The sequence below is a fragment of the Ochotona princeps genome, chromosome 13 (genome assembly GCF_030435755.1).
Source record: "Ochotona princeps isolate mOchPri1 chromosome 13, mOchPri1.hap1, whole genome shotgun sequence".
In the NCBI taxonomy this organism is placed as follows: Eukaryota; Metazoa; Chordata; class Mammalia; order Lagomorpha; family Ochotonidae; genus Ochotona; species Ochotona princeps.
The window spans coordinates 9,201,893-9,223,816 of record NC_080844.1 but is presented as its reverse complement, the minus strand read 5'-3'; the positions used below and the strand labels follow the sequence as shown (position 1 = coordinate 9,223,816).

Below are 21,924 nucleotides of genomic sequence, written 5' to 3'. Positions count from 1 at the left end.
GCATTTTTTATTATTATTTTTAATTCATTAATTATATTGTATTATGTAACACCGTTTCATAGGTACTTGGATTCTCCCCACCCCTCCCCAAACCCTCCCACCATGGTGGATTCCTCCACCTTGTTGCATAACCACAGTTCAAGTTCAGTTGAGATTCCCCCATTGCGAGCATATACCAAACACAGAGTCCAGCATCTTATTGTCCAGTCAAGTTCAACGGCTTCTTAGGTAGACCCTCTCTGGTCTGAAGACAGAGCCAGCAGAGTATCATCCCAATCAATTAAAAACTCCAACATACCATCAGCAAAAATTTACATCATTATGGAATTAATTGACATAGTAATGAGTAACCAATATGGTAAAAGTAAATGCGAGTTCTTAACCACCTTCTGTGACCATCTCATTGACATTTCAATTTTAGTTTATACACAACATATAACAAACCTAACATAACATGTTATACATAACATCGTGTCATCTTAAATTAAGGCAAACATGTGGTATTTAACCTTTTGGGATTGGCTCATTTCCCTTAGCATTATGGTTTCTAGTTTGGCCTATTTGGCCACAAAGAACTGCATTTTGGTTTTTTTAATAGCTGAGTAGTATTCCATGGAGTAGATGAACCATAGCTTTCTTATCCAATCGTCTGCTGATGGGCATTTTGGCTGCTTCCATGTTTTTGCAATTACTGATTGTGCTGCTATGAACATAGGAGTGCATGTTGGTTTCTCATAAAACAAGTGTTCTGGATATATTCCTAGGAGTGCTATTGCCGGATCATACGGTATGTTGAATTTGAGTTGTTTGAATCCATACTGATTTCCATAGAGGCTGTACCAGCCTGCAGCCCCACCAGCAGTGGAGTAGGGTTCCCTTTTCCCCGCAACCTCGCCAACAAGTGTTGTTGGTGCTTTTATTCATGTGGGCCAGTCTTACTGGCGTTAGGTGGTACCTCAGCATTTTTAAAGCCACAACATAACATCAGTGGCAATTTACAACATTATGGAATTAATTTACATGGTATTGAGTAACCAATATGTTAAAAAAAATGCAAGTTCTTAACCACATCCTGTGACTACTTCATTGATATTTTTATGTGTGTGCGAGTCTCTGGAAGACACTTTATAGGAAAGGATTTCAAACGTCATTTACACCAAAATGAAGCTTCTTTTAAATGATACTTTCTGTGAACTTTAAAAAGTGTCCTTGTAACGGAGATGCCCTTCTCCTGCATGCATACAATGGAATTCTATTCAGTAGTGGAAGGAATCAACATTCAATTACATAATGGCCAGGATTAGTCTTAAACGGATTTTGCTAAGTGAAAGGGGACAGATTACAAAGGCTACTTGTCAGGTAAGTCATGAAAATAAAATTCCAGCCAAATCAAAACCACAGCAACAATAAATGGACCAGCAGTGACTTGGCAGGCATTTGGGCAAAGGTAGAAGATCTACATAAGGAAGAATTTAGGATGACGGAAGCATACATTGCCATGTTGGTGAATACAAGATGTGATGCATTTGGCAAAGTTCATCACAAAAATTAAACTTGGTTGCATAATTTAAACAAAAAGATCAAGCCAAAATGTCAGCAGATCCCAGGATGACAATGGATTGTGGAAAAAAAATGAATCTGTGTACAAATTGGAAAGCACAACCTCACTGAAAACTGTAAGGGAAAAGGGAGTTGACCTAAGCAGCTCTGGGAAACAGTGTTTTGCTTGGATATCAGGAAGCTAAATGCCAAAAGCAGCACAGTTAAACACTGTTCTTCAATTGGTAAATCTGCTTCTCCCGGGCATGCTGATTAGTAATTCTAATGTTCTATGTATCTATGGGATGGACAAATAAGTAAATAACTTATAAATAATGAGCCACGTTACTATCAGAGACTAAAGACAAAAAAACGAAAGAAGGCTAATGAGTCTTTTGTAATGAATGAACCAGAAATAATGGTTATTAATACAAACAAATGTGTGTGTTATCTCTACGCTCTCATTCTGTGTAGATACAGATATACATGCATACAGATGACTACAAGGAGATGATAAACTGCAGATGGACAGATGGATGAGACAGGTGAACAAACATAGGTGGATATAGATAACGGACAGCTGATAGGTCAATATAAGGAGAGATGACAAAGAGATAGGAGTGTACACGAGTCGATACACATGCCTAGGCTTCTCCAATGTATCTACTGAAAGGTTTTAGGACCATGACATCTCAGTAGCAAAGGACACACTTATCAGACAGATTTTATTGATTTATTTTTTGTTTTATATTTGCTTTTAGCCAAGAAACATTTTATCATTTTTTAAAAATTTGTTTGGGTTTTTTTGAAAAGTGAGATATACAGAGAGGAGGAGAGACAGGAAGATCTTTTGACCACTGATTCACTCCCCAAGCAACCACAATGGCCAGAACTGCACCAATTCGAAGCCAGGAGCCAGGAGCCTTTTCTGGGTCTCCCAAGTAGGTGCAGGGTGCCAAGGCTTTGGGACATCCTCAACTGCTTTCCCATGACACGAGCAGGGAGCTGGATTGTAAGCGGGGCTGCTGGAATTAGAACCGGTGCTCATATGGGATCCCGGCACGTGCAAGGCAAAGACTTTAGCCATTAGGCTACCACGGGGACCTTCAGTCAGATTTCAGATTGTTGAATACCATTCCACAATATAATAATCCAGAGACCTTTGGAGCCCTCACTGACTCTGGGCCGAAGGTACAGAAAATGCAAGATGAGACCAGAGCATCTTATCCACCAGGAACTAAAGATATCTTCAGAAAATGTTGCTGGGGAAGATACCTTTGCAAGCAGACAGGAGCAGACTGAAATGTAAGAATTTGAACCAAATAAAGAATAATGATATTTCAGTAGAACTCAAAGAATCATGATCATGAGACCATACTGATCTAACACATTAAGACAAATGAATAAATGGGGAGGAGAGGAAAAATCTAGCTTGGGTGGGGGGCGATTCTTAATGATGCAAGTGTAAGAGAAAGATCAGAAAGCACACAACTCAGGGGTGTTCCCCCCAAATGCACAGCCTCTCTCCCATCAGCAAACCTCCAACTGAGGGACGATTACAAAACTCCAAGTCACTAAGGTCAAAAAGACAAGGAAATCTTGAGAAGCTGTAGCAGCCACCATCAAAAAATTCTGCCTGGGTCCCTGGATTGGATCCCACAGGAATGAAAGAACATTAGTGAGGCAACAAATGAAATCAACAAAACCTACAAGTCAGCTGACAGAATATTCCAAGGTTAACCTCTCAGCTTTGATGCATGTACAGTTATTATATAAGATGCTAACATTAGGGGAAGCTGGAGAAAGTACAAGAATCATCTATGTTATGTGGGCAACTCTTCTGAAAATATAAACCAATCTTCTCATTTGAAAACATTTATAAAACATAGCAGGATACCACTACATTCATCCATATCAAGTGTAGTCAAGGACATGGAGCAACCAAAATTCTCACATATTGGAGATAGGGGAAGAATTTAAAAAGGAATCATTGGTTTGGAGAACAGCTTGGAAATTTCTTTAAAAATTAAAGATCAGTCTGCCATATGATCCAGCCATTCTCCCTTGCTGGTAGTTATTCAAGAGAAATAAAAATGTATGTCCACACTGAGACCTTTATACACAAATGCTTGTATAAGCTTTATTAAAACAAGTCACAATCTGGAAAGAATCCAAATGTCCATCAACAAATGAGCAGATCAACAAATTGAGTTGTTCCCAAATAATAAAATTCCTCAGCAGTAAAGAGGAAGGCGGTCTGGACAGATACAGCAGGACAAATGGGCCTTAAAGTCTTTATTATAGAAGGGTGAAAAAGAGCACACAGTGTAAGATTCTATTTATAAGAAATCCTGGAGGACATCAAACAAGCTGTTGTGACAGAAAGCAGGTCAGTGGTTGATTGGGAGTGAGATTTAAGATTAGAGAGAAGGAGGGACTGCTGGAAGCACAGGCTGAGTTCGGCAAGCCAACATTGGTTATCAGATTGCATATGTAGAGAGGAGGGCACTTTAGAAGGCTGGTGAAAAATAAAAGTTTGTTTGGATATAACTTTTTTAAAGTCTGCATTTTTACAACATGTATTTTTCATGAAAATTTGAGAACCCTTTATTATATGTATGATTACATATGTGTGTATATTAGCACACGTGCATGTGTGCCTATACATATAAATGCATACACACCCACACATATATGAGCACCCAACTCATTTAATTACACGTTGTAACTTTTCACAAATTATTTACTATAATTATCCCTCAATAGTTGCAAGCAGTTGTTAATGTTTGTACCTGAAATGAATCCATTGCAATCATTTTTTTAAAAAGATTTATTGATTTATTTGACTTGAAAGATGGAGTTACAAAGAGAAAGATCTTTCATCAGCTATTTCCCTCCCAAATGGCCACAATGCCCAAACCTGAGCTGATCTAAAGCTGGGAGCTAAGGGCTTCTTCTGGGTCTCCCAAGTGGGTACAGGGTCCCAAGCTTTTGTGATATCCTCTACTGCTTTCCCAGGCCATAAGCAGGGAGCTAGATGGCCAAGAAGAGAAGTCAGGACACGAACCGGCACCTATATGGGATCCCAGCAATTGCAAGGTAAGTATTCAACCACTGAGCCATGCTGCTGGATCTAATACGGACACTGGTTCGTGTTCTGGCTGTTCTACTTCCCATCCAGCTCTCTGAGTGTGACCTGGGAAAGTGGTAGAGGAAGTCACAAAGCCTTGGGACCCTCTACCCATTTTAGAGACCCAGAAGAATTCCTGGCTCCTGGCTTTGGATCGGTTCATCTCCTGCCACTGAGGTCACTTGGGGAGTGAACCAGTGGATGGAAGATCTTTCTTTCTCTCCTACTCTGTGTGTCTGACTTTCCAATTAAAAAAAAAAAAAACAAAAAAACCCAACCAGGTAGTGGCTATAGCTTGTCTCTCTGTCTCTCTTTCTCTCTATAAATCTGCCTTTCAAATAAAAATAGATAAATCTCTAGAAAAAGTTATACAAAATAAGGTGATAAAGGGCAGGAATTAAAAGTGGTTAATGTTGAAATATTCTAGAATACATTATGAGGGCTTAAAAACAATAATTTGCATATGACAGTAACGGGTCAAAACTTATGTTTCAATCTGTGAGGTATTTGTTAAGACTAGAGCAAAAAAACTATATGAATAACAAGTACATTGGTGAGGGTAGAAAACTTTACGATGGAGATGTAACAAAAAATATAATTAAGAAAATAGGAAACAAAGAACTGCAAATCAATCCCTCCCCCAAAACATCAATCACACAGAAAATATTTTACAATACAAAGAAAATCCAATACTGACTTTTCAAATATTAACAAACTGCAGGGTTTAAAACAGATTAATAATAACAAAGAGAAAAAACAAATAATCTCATATTTTAAATATAGTTTAAAAAAAGAGGGGAAAATAACAGAAAAATCCAGTAGAAAGCATATAAGGAAACAATCAGAAGCTTAAATAATCACTCACTGCATTGACTATGGCTACATAAAATGCTGACTCCCCTAACAAAGGCCTAGAAATTTCAGACTTTTAGTGAAATCAACTACAGCAACTCTATGCTGCTTAAATAAGTCTATTTGTAATATAAAGGAAATATTTTTAAATACAACAGGGCAAATGGCAGATTGCAAATGTTACCCATAATAAACCAAATATATCAACTATATTATAAGAACATATTTTAGGCAAAAAAAGATTATTCTATGTACAAGAAAAACATTTCATATTGATAAAAACACAGTTTGAAAAAATCCAAAAATTCTAAATCCCCATGGCTTTGAAATATAACACCCGAAACTAGCCTCAGATGACAAGAGAAATTGACGACTCCATAACACAACAGGGGGGCAGTAAGACAAAACACAGTCTGTGTGGAAGGGTACGTGGACTGTTTACCCAAGACAACCGTTAGGTGGTCACAAAATAAGCCACAGTGAGCAGCAGCAAGGAACCAAATCTGTCCCAGCAGGTGATGGGAATGATCAGAAAATAAGATGGCCAGAAAACCTCCTATGCTTCACCTACGGGCAACATGCTTTTCATAAATCCTTGGGTCAAAAATAAATAGGAAAAGAAATCAAATAATGTTTGAGTCACAAACCACTGCAAGTAAAATATCAAAATATTTGTAGTGTAGCTAAAACAACACAGGAAAAGAAACCCATAGCTTTAGAGGAAATGAAGAAAGAACAAAAAGTAAATGATCACTCTACAGATGTCAACAAGCCCGGAAAAGAATTACAGGCCATAGTGGAAGAATTCAGAAAATAAATAAGAAAATCAATAAGTATTTTAAAACATAATCTAAAGTCATAAACTCAAAAATCTGGTTTTGGGAAAACAGACAAAACACAAATAACAAAATCTACTTCTAAAAAGGCATGATTCTGTTGTTCCCAGAGGTGACAACTCAGATAAAATTGATAGACTCCTTGGCAAATCACAACAAAATTGATTCACAAAATAATCTCAAACCAAAATTCACGGACTAGCTTGTGTGTGTGTGTGCATGTGTGTGTGTGTGTGTAACCTTCACTAACAAAGCAAATCCATGCATGTGCCAATGCTTGTGTCTATGTGTGTGCGAATATGAATGTACACGTTCAACATGAGTTTACTTCACTAGTGGCTTTTTAAGGATTTTTAATTTACACAGACTCTTCCAGAAACAGAAAGAGGAAACCCTTCCTATTACTTTCTCTGAACCACAGGCCTCAAGCATCTGGACACAGAAACCCGACAAGGGCATCACTACAGAGGAAAATTGCAACCTCTCCTGGAACATAAATAAATTGTGAACAAGGTGTTAGTAAATCAAATGCTGTGACAGATACCAAGCATAAGAAATTATGGCCAAGTATAATGTGAATATTGAGAAATGGCTTGGCTATCAAAAACCCATCAAGGTGAGGGTTTCTGAATGAGATGGTATAGACTCATTTCTCTCTGTTCCTCTTGCTAAGTGCAACGTAGACCCCAGAAATGATGTGACAGGCTATCAAAAGAGAACTTTGAAATATGGAAAGGAAGAGGGAAACCTACAAAGCAATCCACTGATGGAGAAAGAACATAGGGACAGGTTATTGCAAGATTCTCAATTGACAGAAAAGCACAACTCAACCCATGGAATTTCCAAACCCCAGTAAAGCAATAGAAGATGTCCCAAGGTTATTCCCCAACCAGACCAATCCCAGTAGCACCAACTAATTAGGGTAATGAATTAGGAGTTCTGCACCAAACAAAACAGCCTAGCCCTGGAAGCTCCTTCCTCCTGCCACCCCGGCATCAGCCTCCTCTGACCCAGCAGAAACGACCAGGCAGCTGGGTGGTACTGGTGAGAGCATCCCACCATCACAACCTCACAACCCAAGCAAGCCACCTCCCCAGCAACACTGCAGCAGCTGAGCAGGAACAAAGGACAGTTCACTCCCCAAAAGCACAGCCTATATTGGTGAAACCTCTTCATTCTCTCAAGCCTAAGTGACGCCTCCTATTTGGGCAATTGGCACTGGTTTACAGGGCTCCAGTCAAGGAAGCCATCCTATTTCCCATGCAGGCAGGTAGGTCTGGCCACAGCTGCCCGGTCTGCAAAGTGCTCCTCTTCTTCGCCGGTCACATATGTCCTTCCTAAAACCAAGAGTTCCCTGTGGCCCAGCCTGGGAAATCCCCATTCCGCAGCTCAGAAGCATCATCAGAGAGAAGCGGGAGCCCCAAGCAACGCCAGGCTAACCAGCAGATCCAAACTGCACTCCTGAATAGCCCAAGAGTTTACAACTGGATAGTCATAGAAAGCACAGCCTATAAAGGGAGGCCATATCACTTGTGTGCTTAACTCACCAAGGTTAAATCGCTACTGGAACAGAGAGGATGCATGCAGAATACAGTCTCCTAATGCAATTACTATAATGTTCAAAAAGTGATTGAAACATCACCTCTCAGACCAAGAACCAGGAACAGCACAACTGGAATGAGGGGAAAAAATGGTCCAAATGATATTGAAATCCCAAGATGAGTCAGTTGTTTTAATGATGTGATGTGAATTTAAAATAAGTCATCATAACAAATGTCATATTCTCTTGAAACAAATGAAAAAGGCAGAACATCTTCTGGAAAGAATGAGAAACTATACAAGAGAGTCAAATAGAGAGTCTGGAACTGAACAAATACCCTAACAACAACAACAACAACAACAAACTGGAAAAGTTCCTGGCTGGAATCAGTGACAGAGTTTGACAGAGTTTAGAAGACACAAAACAGAATTAGTGGGTCCAGCGCGATAGCGTAGCGGTTAAGGTCCTTGCCTTGAACGTGCCAGGATCCCATATGGGAGCTGGTTCCAATCCCGGCAGCCCCACTTTCCATCCAGCTCCCTGCTTGTGGCCTGGAAAAGCAGTTGAGGATGGCCCAAAGCTTGGCACCCTGCACCTGCATGGGAGACCTGGAGGAGGCTCCTGGTTTCGGATCGGCTCAGCTCCAACCACTGTGGTTGCTTGGGGAGTGAGCCATCGGACGGAAGATCTTCCTCTATGTCTTTCCTCTCTATCTGCCTTTCCAATAAAAATAAATAAATCTTTAAAAAATAAAAAAAGAAGAAGGCAGAATCAGTAAGCCAGACAATGGATCAATCTACCCATTGTGGGCAAATAAAAAGAGAAGACAGACTGACCAGAAACAGAAAAGAAGTGTCCCAGGGACCTTCAAAGCACCAGCCAATGATCTAACAGCCATTCATTCTACTGAAGACTGGCAAGCAAAGATGGAGGGGACCTGCAAAGCTTCTCAAATACATCGTGGTTGACAACTTATCATCTTCCGTGAGCAATAAAAATCTGCAGATTCAAGAAGATAGGATCCCTGAACAGGATAAGACCAAAGAAATCCACACTGAGACGTATTACCATGAAACTTCTGACAACAGCTAAAGAAAAAAAGAGATACTGCAAGCATTCAAAGAGGAACTACCCAAAGGGACACTTATTTAAACAGTAATTGTCTCCCAATCTGAAACTTGAGAGACCAGTTAGAAAAAACAAAGTGTTGAAAGAAAAGAACACTCAAACAAAAATTCTCTGTCTGGCAAAGCTATACTTGGGGCATGAAGGGGATATAAAGGCATGCTTGGCTGAAAGAGGACCGAATATACTGATGGTGAGCGAGCAACCCTTCATGACTGGATAAAGGAGGTTCATTGAGCAGAAAGGAAATGAGAACGGAAGGGTTACTGGAGCATCAGGGACGAGGAAAGAACCACAGAAAGAGTAGGGATATAAGTGTATATGATCTTTTTTCCTTGAGAGCTTTACCAGTCATATTTGATGAACAGAAATGATAACATCATCTGATACTCAAGACACTGAGATTCCAAAGTGGAGAAGGGAAAGAGACATCAATGGAAGCAATATTTCCAAACTATAGAGTAGTAAAAATGAAAACCTTGATGTCAAGACTGACATAAGTCATATGCCAGGGATACTCAAAAGGCTCATGGAAAATCATTTAAAAGTTATGAATGGATTTCAAAATTATTCAAGTCAAAATAAATTTATATTTTATTTCAATTTCCCACAAACATTCTGAAGTACCTTTCTACATATGGTGTTACTCCCAAAGTAATCCCTAAGAAAATTATACAAAGATGTACATGAACAAAGCAATAAATAAGGAGCAAATCCTTAAAATACATAGACAACTCACAAGAAGAAGAGAGAAACAGAGAAATTAAAAATGGAAGAGACAACACAGTTGTCATTTAGCACTTACCTGAATGCTAAAGCAATTGCCATACATTTCAATAACGTAAATACATCAAATAAAATGCAAAGATTGGCAAAATGGATTTGTTTTAATACTGAATTAAATATTGCTTGTAAGAACTTCACTTCATAAGCAATAACATAAGTAGGTTTAATGGTATTTTAATAGCATTAAGTATGGAAACACACCATATAAATATCATTTTTTTAAAAGGACCACTGGCCATATGATAGCAGATAAATATCATCACCAAGAAGAGAGAACTCACATCATGCTAAAAAGAACAACCCAGCAGGTAGTGGCTATAGTTGAGAAGAGAAATAAGTACACAATTCCACAACTTCAGCAGGGCATTGAACAACCTCAAGTAATCTGAGAGAATTCACAGCAGACCACAAAGATATTAAAACTTTGAACAAAGGAATCAACCAGTAATATCTGATTGACAAGGCCACATCCCATATGGGTGCCGGTTTGGGTCCCAGCTGCTCCACTTTCCCATCCAGCTCCCTGCTTAAGGCCTGGGAAACCAGCAAGAGGCCCCTGAAGTCACGTGGGAAACCTGGAAGAACCTCCTGGCTCCCAGTTTCAGATTAGTCTAACCCTAGATGTTGCAGCCACAGTTAACCAGCAGACAGAAAATCTCTCTCTCTCTTTCCTCTCTGTGTAACTGTGACTTTCCAATGAAAGTAAATAAGTCTTTAATTTTATCTGTTTAAAAGGGCAGAGTTCAGGGAGGAACAGAGAAAGAGCAAGGGAGAGAGAGATCTTCCCATCTGCTGGTTTACTTCCCAAATGAACCAGGGCTGGGCCAGGCCAAAGCCAGGAGCCCAGAGCTTCATTTGTATTTCCCACATGCATGTCGAGTCCCAAGTATTTGGGCTGTCCTTCACTGCTCTCCCAGGTCCGTTAGGAGGAATCTGGGTAGGAAATAGAGCAACTGGGACATCCTATATGAGATATCGGCATTGCAGGTTACAGGCAGGGGTTTAATCCGCTATACCCCAATGCAGCCGGCCAATTGTTCTTTATAACAGTAAACACTCACAACACTCAGAGATTGCACTCTTGGGCATTTTTCCCAGAAAACTTATGCACAAATGTTCATAGAAACTTTATAATAGTCCCAAACTTCAAAGCATCCAGATGTCTTTCGATGGATTAATGTTTGAGAAAACACTGGAACATCCATTGTATAAAATGCCACTCATTAATAAAAGAGGGAAATTATTGATGCATGCAGCAATTTGGATTAATCACTAGAAAATTATGCTGAGTATAAAAATCAATCACAGAAGTGTACTACTGTATGATTCAATTTACATAAGTTTTTTTTAAATGACAAAATTATAGACATAGAGAACAGAACAGGCCACTGACTGTCAGGAGGCCAGGATGACATGAGGAATGCAGACCGTATGAGAGCAACTTGAGAGACAATCATGTGGCATCATGGGTTATGCCCCACATGCAAAGCCAGCACCTCTTCTGGTTGCTGGTTGGAGTCTGGGCTACCCCACCTCTGACGCAGCTCCCAACTACTGCACCTGGCAATGCGGCAGAAGTTAGCCCGAGTGCTTCGGTCCCTGTGACAGCACTGGAGACCCAGATGAAACTCCTTTTTCTTGGCTTTGACTTGGTACAATCCTGACTGTTGTGGCCATTTAGAGAATGAACTAGCATTTAAAATCTCCCTCTCTCTCTCTCCCTCCTTCTCTCTTGTTTCTTCCCACACCTTTGTAACTCCTCCTTTCAAATAAATAAAACAAACATTTTTGTTAAAGACGAAACAACAGGAGAAACCTTTTCAATAGCTATTCTTTGGACTGTGATGGCAGCTACCTCAACTTGCACATGATAAAGCCGAATAGAACTAAACACGCACACAGTCATACACTGGGGAAATACAGATCTATATGCAGGCCCATGGGTTGTCATCCCTGTTGTTACTGTGCAATAGTATTGCTTCCATTGGGGCAAAATGAGCAAAGCACATACCATATCCCTCTGCATTATTTAATCTGAATACATGTGAACTTGTGTTCACCTCAAAATGAAAGTGTAATTTTAAAAATAATGTTCTGAAAAGGAAGAAAAATTAAATGGTATCAGCCTTTACAAATATTGGAAATTACAGCAATCAACAGATTATGACATTCAATTTATACAACATGAGAAATGAACAGAATCAATAAGAAAAAAACCCAAAGGACATAATCAATCATACTTACATGAAAAAAAAATAATACAAATATCAGTATCTTGATACATACAAAATAGCCTTTGACTAAATATAATACCTATTCTTAAATTATTGGCAAAGTAAGAATTCAAAAGAATTTTCTTGATCTTTTTTATTTTTATTTACAGATTCATTTTATTCATTTGAAAGGTAGTATTATGGGCCAAGGTTGGTGGGGAGGAAAAGAAAAGGGAGACCTTAGACTCACTCACTGGTTCGCTTTCCAAGCCCCCTCAACAGCTATACTTGGCCAGGCCAAGCTGAAGCTGAGAAGCCTGGAACTCTCTCTGGGTCCCCACATAGTTGACAGAGCCCAAAGCACTTGGGGTACTGTCCACTGCCTTCCCATTAGCAGGGAGCTGGATCAGAAACACAGCATGGAAGACTTGAACTGTGGCTCCTATGGGACACCACAGGAAGTAGCTTAATCCATTGTGCCACAACACTGGCCCCCACTTTTCTAAATCTTAAAACTTCTTGAAATCTGCATAATTTTTCATGTTACACATTTCTATGCTTGTTGAGGATTCCTCCTATGCACAAATTTCAAACCACTCCACTTTCTGCTTCCTTCCTTTTGTTTCTTTTTTTTTTTACGATTATTATCATTTTATGATACAGTTCCATAGGTCCTGGGATTTCCCTTACCCCCTTCCCAACTTCCCAACTTCCCCACTGAGTTCCCCTATATTATTACAAAAGTATTTTTCTTTATAAACAGTCATAAGTCCATCATTGCAGGCATGGACAATGGCAGAGAGTCCAGGATCCTATTGTCAAGATATATTCAACAGTTTCATTGGGAGTCCATCTTTGATCTGAAAGTAGAGATGCATACTGCATTGTATCGTCACATCTGGATATGACAGTCTCCATTACACAGTTACTACACTTCCCCTAAATGAAAAGCCACACTTGCTGGGTGTGACTATTGCAGCTGCCACAACTATCCCAAAACCAGAAGGTTAAAAAAGGCCGGCTGTCTTTGAGTGGGTGAGGAATGTCTGAACCAGCTGCCCCGGAAGCTACTAAGCTCTAGTCCTTCGTGCTTAATGCATTTGGGGCCAGGACATTCTGTTAACTTGCAGACAGAAACATTCTAAGGATGCGGAAGAATAAATTAAACTTAAAATGAGAGAGAAAAAAACAAGGGAAACGAGCAAAGACTGAAGAATTGATGGCATCAATCAGGAGATATGCCAAAGTTAGCGACACCAGATGAAATCTCTCATTCAAGCAGCTGAGGCAAAGAAGATGTACTGGATAATTGGTGGTGGGAACTATTTGGTACAAAACATCTAAGCAAGGCCATCATGTCACAGTTCCAGGTTTCAATGAAAGCTCAAACCATAAAAATACCTAGAAGAAAGCATGGATAAATGCTCTGCAATTTAGATACGCTAGAAGCACAAAAATAGGGGAAACACTGCAAATGATTAATCTATGACATTTAAATGTTTCCATGTGAAAATACTGTTTCCAATCCAAAGGTGAGGTGAACCAGTTATTGCAATAGAATATTTGACACAACTATTCTGAAATAAAGTTACATGAGCTGACAAGAAAAACTGCATTATCAATTAAATTATACAAAGGATGTAAATTACAATATAATTTACCATGACCAATGACTATATTTTTAGGTACACTCTCACAAGAAATGCAAATTCAATAGCTGTTTTACAATATTGCTACAGGGCCCGGCGCCGTGGCCTAGCAGCTAAAGTCCATGCCTTGAACGCACCCAGATCCCATATGGGCACCGGTTCTAATCCCCACAGCCCTGCTTTGTATCCAGCTCCCTGCTTGTGACCTGGGACAGCAGTCGAGGACGGCCCAAAGCCTTGGGAGCCTGCACCCATGTGGGAGACCCAGAAGACCTCCTGGCTACTGGTTTTGGATCAGCACGGCACCGGAAGTTGCGGTCACTTGGGAAGTGAATCATCTGACAGAAGATATTTCTCTCTGTCTCTCCTCCTCTCTATATATCTGATTTTGCAATAAAAATAAATAAATCTTTTAAAAATATATTGCTACGAATTAGCAAGCATTTTAGATCTCTCAATCAGTTTTTTTGAGCACAGGCTGTTAACAGACACCTTTGTATATGAATAACAGATGTGAAATTTATTGAGCCTGGGGCATTGTGGTCCAGTGGGTTAAGGTGCCATTTACAACATCCCATATTCAAGTGCTGGTTCCAGTTTCAGCTGCTCTACTTCTGATCCAGCTCATTGCACATGGAAAAGCAGCAGAAGCTGGCTCAAGTTGGGGTCCCCTGCCACCTATGTGGGAAACCTAGACAGAGTTCCAGGATCCTGGTTTTAGCCTAGCTTTTGGGGCCATTTGGGGAGCAAGCCAGTAAATGTGAAATGCCTCTCTCTTTCCTTCCCTCTCGTCATACTACCTTTCAAATATAAACTTTTTTTAAAAAATGATAAAGCCTTTCTACAATAAGTATCAGGTGCATCAAAAGAATTAAATATTCATGGTGGATAATTCTACTTCTTATAAAATAAAATAAATATAGCTCTAATTAAAATTTTATATTTTATGGATGTTCATTATGGCACTATTCTATAGCAATATGCCTAACTATTTGTCACATAGGGAGATAACATAAAGGATGATTCTCTGTAAGCTGAGTAATGCATTTCCATTAAAAACTCATTGCTGTGGAAAATAGTTAAAGAATGAGAAAACACTCCCAATAGACCCTTAAGTGGGATCGTCAACATACAAATGTGTATACAATAAATAGCAATTGAATAAATACACCCATCTCTCTGCACGTATGGTGGGGGAAAACATAAAATGCACTAGAAATGCACACAGAATTTATTTCTTGGTCCAAAGATTCTAGCTGACTTTTATATTCTCCTTTTTCATTTATCTGTATTTTCCAAACATTCTACCGGAAATGAGCACGCATGGATGAAACGTGCTGTAGAATAAAATACTTCATTGCATCTTTGCTTCATGCCTTCCCTCCCATAATGCAGCTCTGTTTGTTTTGCTTCTCAGCTCTGTCAAAAGCAGTTTTTGCACAAGAGTTCTGAACGGTTGACATTTTACTTGGGGAATACGCTGTGAGAATGTTAATCCGCCAGGAGGCTGAGGTTTATGAGTCTTGCGCAATATACTGGGCAAAGCCATGGATGGGGGCCTCTCTGGGAGCAACTTAATAGACACTGCACACCCCAGGCACTGCCAGTTGCCTCAAGCCAGGGGTGAAGCTTCAGTAGCAAAGCCAGCCTACCCAGCACATGGTGCCTTTGCACCGGGGCTCATTGCTTAGAACTTCTGAACACACGAGGATGGGACAATTTGTTAAAGCAGTGTAGCAGATCTGGGAGAGCATGTTAATGACAAACTGCCAAGGCCAGAGATGACAGGTGGGGTCCTATGGTGTAGCTACTACTGCATGATAAGCAATTATGACTCGGAGAATTATCAGCAGTCACAAGTCCCTCCCTGGGACATGACATCAAGCTGGGCATTTGATTTCTGTCCAAAGTCAGTTTCATGGAGAAATTAAAATTGACATTGAAGATCGGAGAAGCATCTTAACCTAGCAAAGGGAAAGGAAGCTCCCCCCTTGCTTTAGGTAATTGCTGGAATAGGGAGGTTGAACAAGGGCAGGGATGGAATTCAAGTGAGAAGACTGTAGGGTCAATGAGAAGGGACCTTGATGCCCCCACACTGGCTGCCTTGCAGAGTGGTGGGGGAGACTTGCAAAGTGGGCTGAGGAGCGGGGAGGAGCAAGACAGTCCCAGAATTGCACCACCTCAAGTTCAGAAAACACACACACACACAGAGGAAATTTGCCTCCCAGCCCCAGCATGGGCAAATTCTTGTAGTGCTACATAATTAAGTCTTTTCCATCTCAGGATCTCACTTTCGCAAAGGAAGCTATGCAAGAAACCACAGAGATGCTAAGGATGGGGACAATTGTGGGAGGAACCTCAGGGTCTCCTGCCTATTGCAACCCACATGTATGCTTGCACAGCTGGTTCACTCATCTACACAGGTAAACCCTGCTTGGCCAGGTTTCAGCAAAGCTAGAGAAAAACCATGCCCACCCCAGACTAAATACTTCCTCTGCTTCTCTTGGTACCACTTCGATTCTCTATGAAAAACAGCAGAAAACAGCCATGGTTTTTCGTGCCACACCTAGGTTGCATTTGTCCTAGACACAAAGCAGAAAGCAAACACACAAACACTCCTCCGGAGCTTCCTGCCCTCCCTCTCCCATCCTCTGGTCCCAGGAAGACACACTACCCTTCACTGAGCTGGCAAGTCACGTGACCGCCGCGTGGGAAATCAGAGTCAAGGGGACTGGAGGCAGCTGGTAATTTTCCCAAGGTTTCACTGAGCCAGGGACCCTGCATTAGGGGAATAAAATGAGTCCCCCATTCTGGTGCCATTTGTGCAGGCAAGGATAGACAGTGAGACATGCTCCAATTCAGGCAAATCACGCTTGGGCAGAAAAATACAACTATGTTCCTCCTTGGATCATCCCAATAGCAAAACAGCACTGAGAATAACACTTCATCTGGCTGTGGTTCCCTGGATTCCTTAGCTGTAGATTCTTATCAGGACACCTGCTACCAGACATGGCAGGGGCCAGGGTTCTGCCCCAACACTGGGCTAAGTGATCCAGTTGTGCCTATTGGAGCTGCATGTAAAAGGATGTGTGTATCCGGCACTGTATTTCCACACATGGTACAATGAGGAGTTCGTGGTCAAGGCCCTGGAATGCAGACGGCCTGGTTCTAGGCCTGCCTGTGCCTCTCTGCTCTGGCGGTCTGGAGTCCACAGGCCAGAAAGTTCTAGCTGCCATTCTGAGAACACAACTGCCAGAGAGGAAGATATATGCCCTGGGCATTATAAATGTCAGAGAACTCCAAAGGGCATTGGAAGTTACTTTGCTGCATATCTTGTTCATGGTGGCAGATCAGGGCTAGACAAGCTCCAAGGTCAACCCGGACACCATTTAGCATAGTGCCTGGAGCTACCCAGCACACTGGCCATGCAGACCTTTAGTTCTGCCATCTAGCACTTCTGAGATAACTGAATTCATATTTACCTGGCACTCTGCAGGGAAGGGCAGTCACCCCTCCTTTGCCTACCACAAATGGGCTGAGTAATCCATGGCTCCTGGTGCCACTTGGTCTAGAACGTCTGGGTGACTCACCCTTGCAGAGTGCCCCTCTAAGGGCATGCAGTCTGAGAAATTATCCATTTGTTTCCCAAGTTAAGATAACTCCTCTTGGTGGAAGTCTAAAAGAAAACTCCTTGGTTTTGTATGTGGTTGTGTTGGCATCAGTTCCTTATATTTTTTTCAATTTGTACACAAGATTTGTGTCAATTTCGTGGGAACCTCTTGACCATGCCTGTCATGTTGGCACCCAGGAGTCTGGGCGCCGGATCCTTTAGCAGCTGTCTTGTGGGTGACCTCAGAGGAAGTCACATCAGAGGGTGGCTCCTCGACATCTAATCTCCCCACTGCCTTTTTGTGATTCCAGACCCATCCCTGACCCTCAAATCTGGCACTCATCCTCAATGACTATCTCTTACAGGAATAGTCTTTGTGTCACATCAGTATCTCAGCAGCACCGACACTAGAACCTCAACTCAGCCCTGCCTGCCTCAAAAGCCTGCCCTATGCCTGCGATGCTCTCCAAGCCCCTATCCTAATTCCCTCTCCTTACCTCATCCAGAAACCCCATCTCCTACCTCTAACCCTTACTTTAAGGCACCCTGGGCCTGAATTACAAACATTGGCTATGGCAAATCCCATTCCTCGCTTACCAGATAACTTCTCCTTCACAGCCTTAAGCTGACAGGCAGACAAGATAACAAGTGGGATATGCAGTTATTAAGGGCAGATTTTAAAATGACAAAAGGATACATTTTGAAATAAAACCCACTTGAAAAATCAGCTTCCCTTGCAACTCAATCACACACGGACCTCCTGCTAGAAGCTGCTCCAAATAGAGATTCCAGCTCCTATTGGCTTCTGGGGTTTTCAAGAGGGTTGCCTTGGCAACAAGAAAGGCCTAGACACCTAGCCAGGAAGTAGAAACCACAGTGCCTGCCCTTCTCAGGCACCTGGAGTGGGTGGCCTGTTGCCAAGGGGCTTGGGTGTCAGAAATGAGGCGACGGAGCATCCTGCCCCAGCCAACATCCATAGGGACATTGCAATTAAAGCTGTGCTCAGTAAAGAAGGCTGGGGGTAAGAAAAAGCCCAGGGGGAATGGCCTGGTTGTTCATGAACCTTGAAGGGGTACTTAGAGGTGAAACTGAGTGCCCACATACCAGGCTAATACAAACAGTCACTTAGGCAGGGAGCTACACTCTGTAAGCTGTTTTCACATTTCAGGAACAGAGTCCCTGTGATGAAGTTTCAGTCCATGCTAATTTCTTCTTGTGGTCACAACCAGCCTCAAGCTTTGGACCTCCCTAAAAGACATTACAGGCCAACCCTGACTCTCCTAATGGTCCAGGCTGCACCCTGGCCCTCCAGGATGTCAGAAAATAGTCATCACCCTCCCCCACCACACTGACATCATCAACCCATTGTTGGGCTTTAAAATATCACCGATCTGTGAGTGTCAGCTGTTGTATGACAGCCTATTACTGGCCCTCCTAGTGCTTACAGGATCAACCCATGAGTCTATCTTCCAGCACACTATGGGATGGGCATTCCTCACTTTCGCTATCACACACAGGCCCAGCCTCCCAGCTCCTCCACCTGCTGTCACTGATAAGCCCTGCACACTCCCTCCTGCCTCTGAAGCTTTCACTAGCTCCACACACATCTCCTGCCCCACTTCTCCATGAGCACATAAAATCAAACTTTCAGAGTGGATTCTCAGTCCCCTACTAACACTCCACCTCTGCCTGCCCCTCCTCCACTGCCTCTGGCGAAGGCAGAAGGCCAGACTACAAGGTTCTTGCTACAGGCATCTGCAGCCCCACATGTGCGCTTACTTCTTACAAGGACTGGCTTTTATCTCCCAGACACTGCCTGCCATTAGTGGGAACATCTTCCTCCTCAGATTATAGAAACCAGTTGGCCGGGGAGGAAAGGAGGGAAAAAGGAGAGGGATGGTACCTAAGTCTGTGCCTGCACCTGAGCCAACTGGTGAACGCTTTTATTCTTTTCTGTGAACCTGGAATCTCTGTGGACTGTTAACACCATGCATGTGCTGTCTCCAGCCCTGACAAGCACGCCAACCTCCTGCATCTAAGCCAGCCGTGTTAGCCAGACGCTGGTGCAGCAGCTGCTGTTCCTGCCTGTGCAACACGAACCATCCACCAGGGCTCCCCATCAAAGGGACCAGCACAGCTGAGTCACTTGTTTGGATAATGATTCCACCCTATTGTTCACCATGTCAACCTGCTGGTTTTCCAGTCCTATGAAATCATGGTTTCACAGGTCTCCTCCTAACTCTAGGGGTTTCCCATCATGAGTTAAAAATGAGTTAAAAGTCCACTTCCTGATTTTGTGTGTGTGTGTGCTGGAAAAAAAAATGTTCTGAACCAGGCCTCACAACACACTGAAACATTTCAAGTGCCCCTTCCTCATTTGCTCACGCACTGGGTTCCAGCACGCACACCTGCAAGCCTCCTTGCAGCTCACTTCGCTGTCATTGTCTTGTCTCACCCTGGGATCTGGAGCACGCTCTGGCTATAACCTCTGTCCCCAGATTCAGCCACAGTTTACACTTGCCCATGACTGTGGCCTGAGTTCACCACCCAGGGAATCACACCGGTGCTTCCAGCTTCCAGGGGTCCCTAATGGCCCTGGGAGCAGGACCCAGTGGATGCTGTACTCAGAGAGTGCATGAGCAACACTCCTTGTTGGTTTGCACATTTCTGTGTGCTATCTCCCCAGCACGCCCCATCAACACAAGCCTCAACACCAAGAGAGCCTGGCAGAGGGGAGTTCTGTGCCACTTCATACTTGCTGGGTGTAAGGAACTACTGGAACAGATACCCCGTCATTCTGGATCCAAAGCCACCTTAAATACATGTTTATCCAGCACTCGGTCCCGTTAAAGGTCCACTTGCCCTAAGTAAGCTCTGTGCCCTTTAGGATTAAATTGTGCTTTCTACCAATCTGCTGTACTTTATGATCCCAAACCTGATGGCCCTGCTCCACCAGTCTCCTGAAACATCTCTCCCTGGTGCCAATCCTTGATCCTGAACTCCCCATACCCACCTCCAGGCTATAAAGGTGCCTCTTCCCTTTGCTCTTTCTATTCTGCTCTTCTCTGTCTCTCTGCACTCTCTCTGCTCTCTGCTTTCCCTCTCCTTTGTTCTCTCTCTCTCTCTCTCTCTCTCTCTCTCTCCCTCTCTCTTTCTCAATTTCTCCCTCATGTACTCCTTCTCTGCTCCTGTGTTCTCTCTGCCCTGCAGCTGCCCCTCCCACTGTAATAAAGGACCTCTTATGTGGCTCCCTTAATGTATCTGGTGCCTCGGGTTGGTGGAGAAAATAGCTCACACTGGAGACCCAGGAGACCACAAAGCTGTTGCCATCTTCAATAACACTGCAACAGGAAGTCGGGGAGGCCAGGAGCCTCTAGCTTACCTTGCGCATGTCTTTGCCAAATGTCTCGCTATAGGTCGTGCCCAGGATTTCAAACTGGACGTAGGGATTTGAGCTGTCCTCGCGAAACTCCATCACCCCTGTGAGGCCAGTGATGTGACCCTGCAGAATACAAGATCATTGAAAGGGAGGCTTGAAGGCTGGGAAACACCAGGAAGAGGCCACTGAGATAGATGCTGCTTGGGGTCTAGAAGGGGATAGCTTGTAACAAGGACAAAGTCTTTCCCAATCTTGGCTCATGACACAGGATAAGAATTCTCACGCCATTTGCTTCCAGGGGACAGCCCTAACACATACAGTCATGTCGCTTATGGAGCCCATAAACGTAGTGTCAATATGCAAGCCATGAGCCCCAAGAGTGACAGCTTTTGTCCTGATTTTCCTTAGGATTAAAATTAACTTGTTTCAGGTTGCAAGAAGAATGTCACTTGTCAAGACCACAGGAGTTAGAACTCAGAGCCCAGAGGTTGGAAGCCTGAGTGTGGGAGGGAAACCCTAGCTCTAGTACTGGCATTGTTGCCAGGGCCCTTTGTGCAAGCCCACCTACCAGTACCAGGCTGGACTCAATCAGACTCGTGTTACACAGGCTGCAGGAATGGAAGGAAAAACCACGTCCAAAGTGTGACAATTGTGTCTGACAATGAGCGGCTGCCATGGGCACCCAGCCTGACCTTCATTCCAGTGACTTGGTGGAGCCTGGGGAGCAGTAGACAACGAGGCTGAGTGATCTCGGGCAAGCCCCATCCCTCTTCAAGTCCAGGGTCAGGGTTTCACTCAGCCTATCTCTTCCTATAGACTCTGTGAGCCTGGCCCTTGTAGGGGTGCTGGTTCTGCCATAGGCTGCAGTAGATTCAAATCAGCATCGGAATCTGCTCACTGCTATTAAAACCACATGCAATGGATTGTGATAAGACTCTGAACACGATGGATTTCCTTAAACACTCCTTGAAGCCTCTAAAACCTAATTTACTCTAACAAGTCTTCTATGGGTCTTTAAATTCAGTACAAATCCAGCCTGCAGTTCATGGGGCATGTCACCAGTGCACACTGGAGGGCACATATGCACAAGTGCATGCACACATACACACACACACACACACACTCCACAATCTCCAAGGTTACATGGCAGGACCTACGGAGACCATCCCATGACCTTGGCAAGTTACTTCCAATCTCTGAAGCTCAAGTTCCTCATTTAAAAGATGGAGATAAGAACAACTCACTCTGTAGACCTTATTACATCC

The 21,924-nt window shown here is 42.7% G+C and overlaps 1 protein-coding gene across 1 annotated transcript in view; it reads right to left on the bottom strand.

Annotated features, from left to right (window-relative positions):
* GRID1 (glutamate ionotropic receptor delta type subunit 1) overlaps window positions 1-21,924 on the bottom strand; it is a 651,231-nt gene that overhangs the window by 193,638 nt on the left and 435,669 nt on the right. Inside the window, exon 8 of the mRNA XM_058671771.1 lies at window positions 20,663-20,782. Coding sequence (XP_058527754.1) covers window positions 20,663-20,782 — 120 coding nt within the window. The remainder of the gene's footprint in view (window positions 1-20,662; window positions 20,783-21,924) is intronic.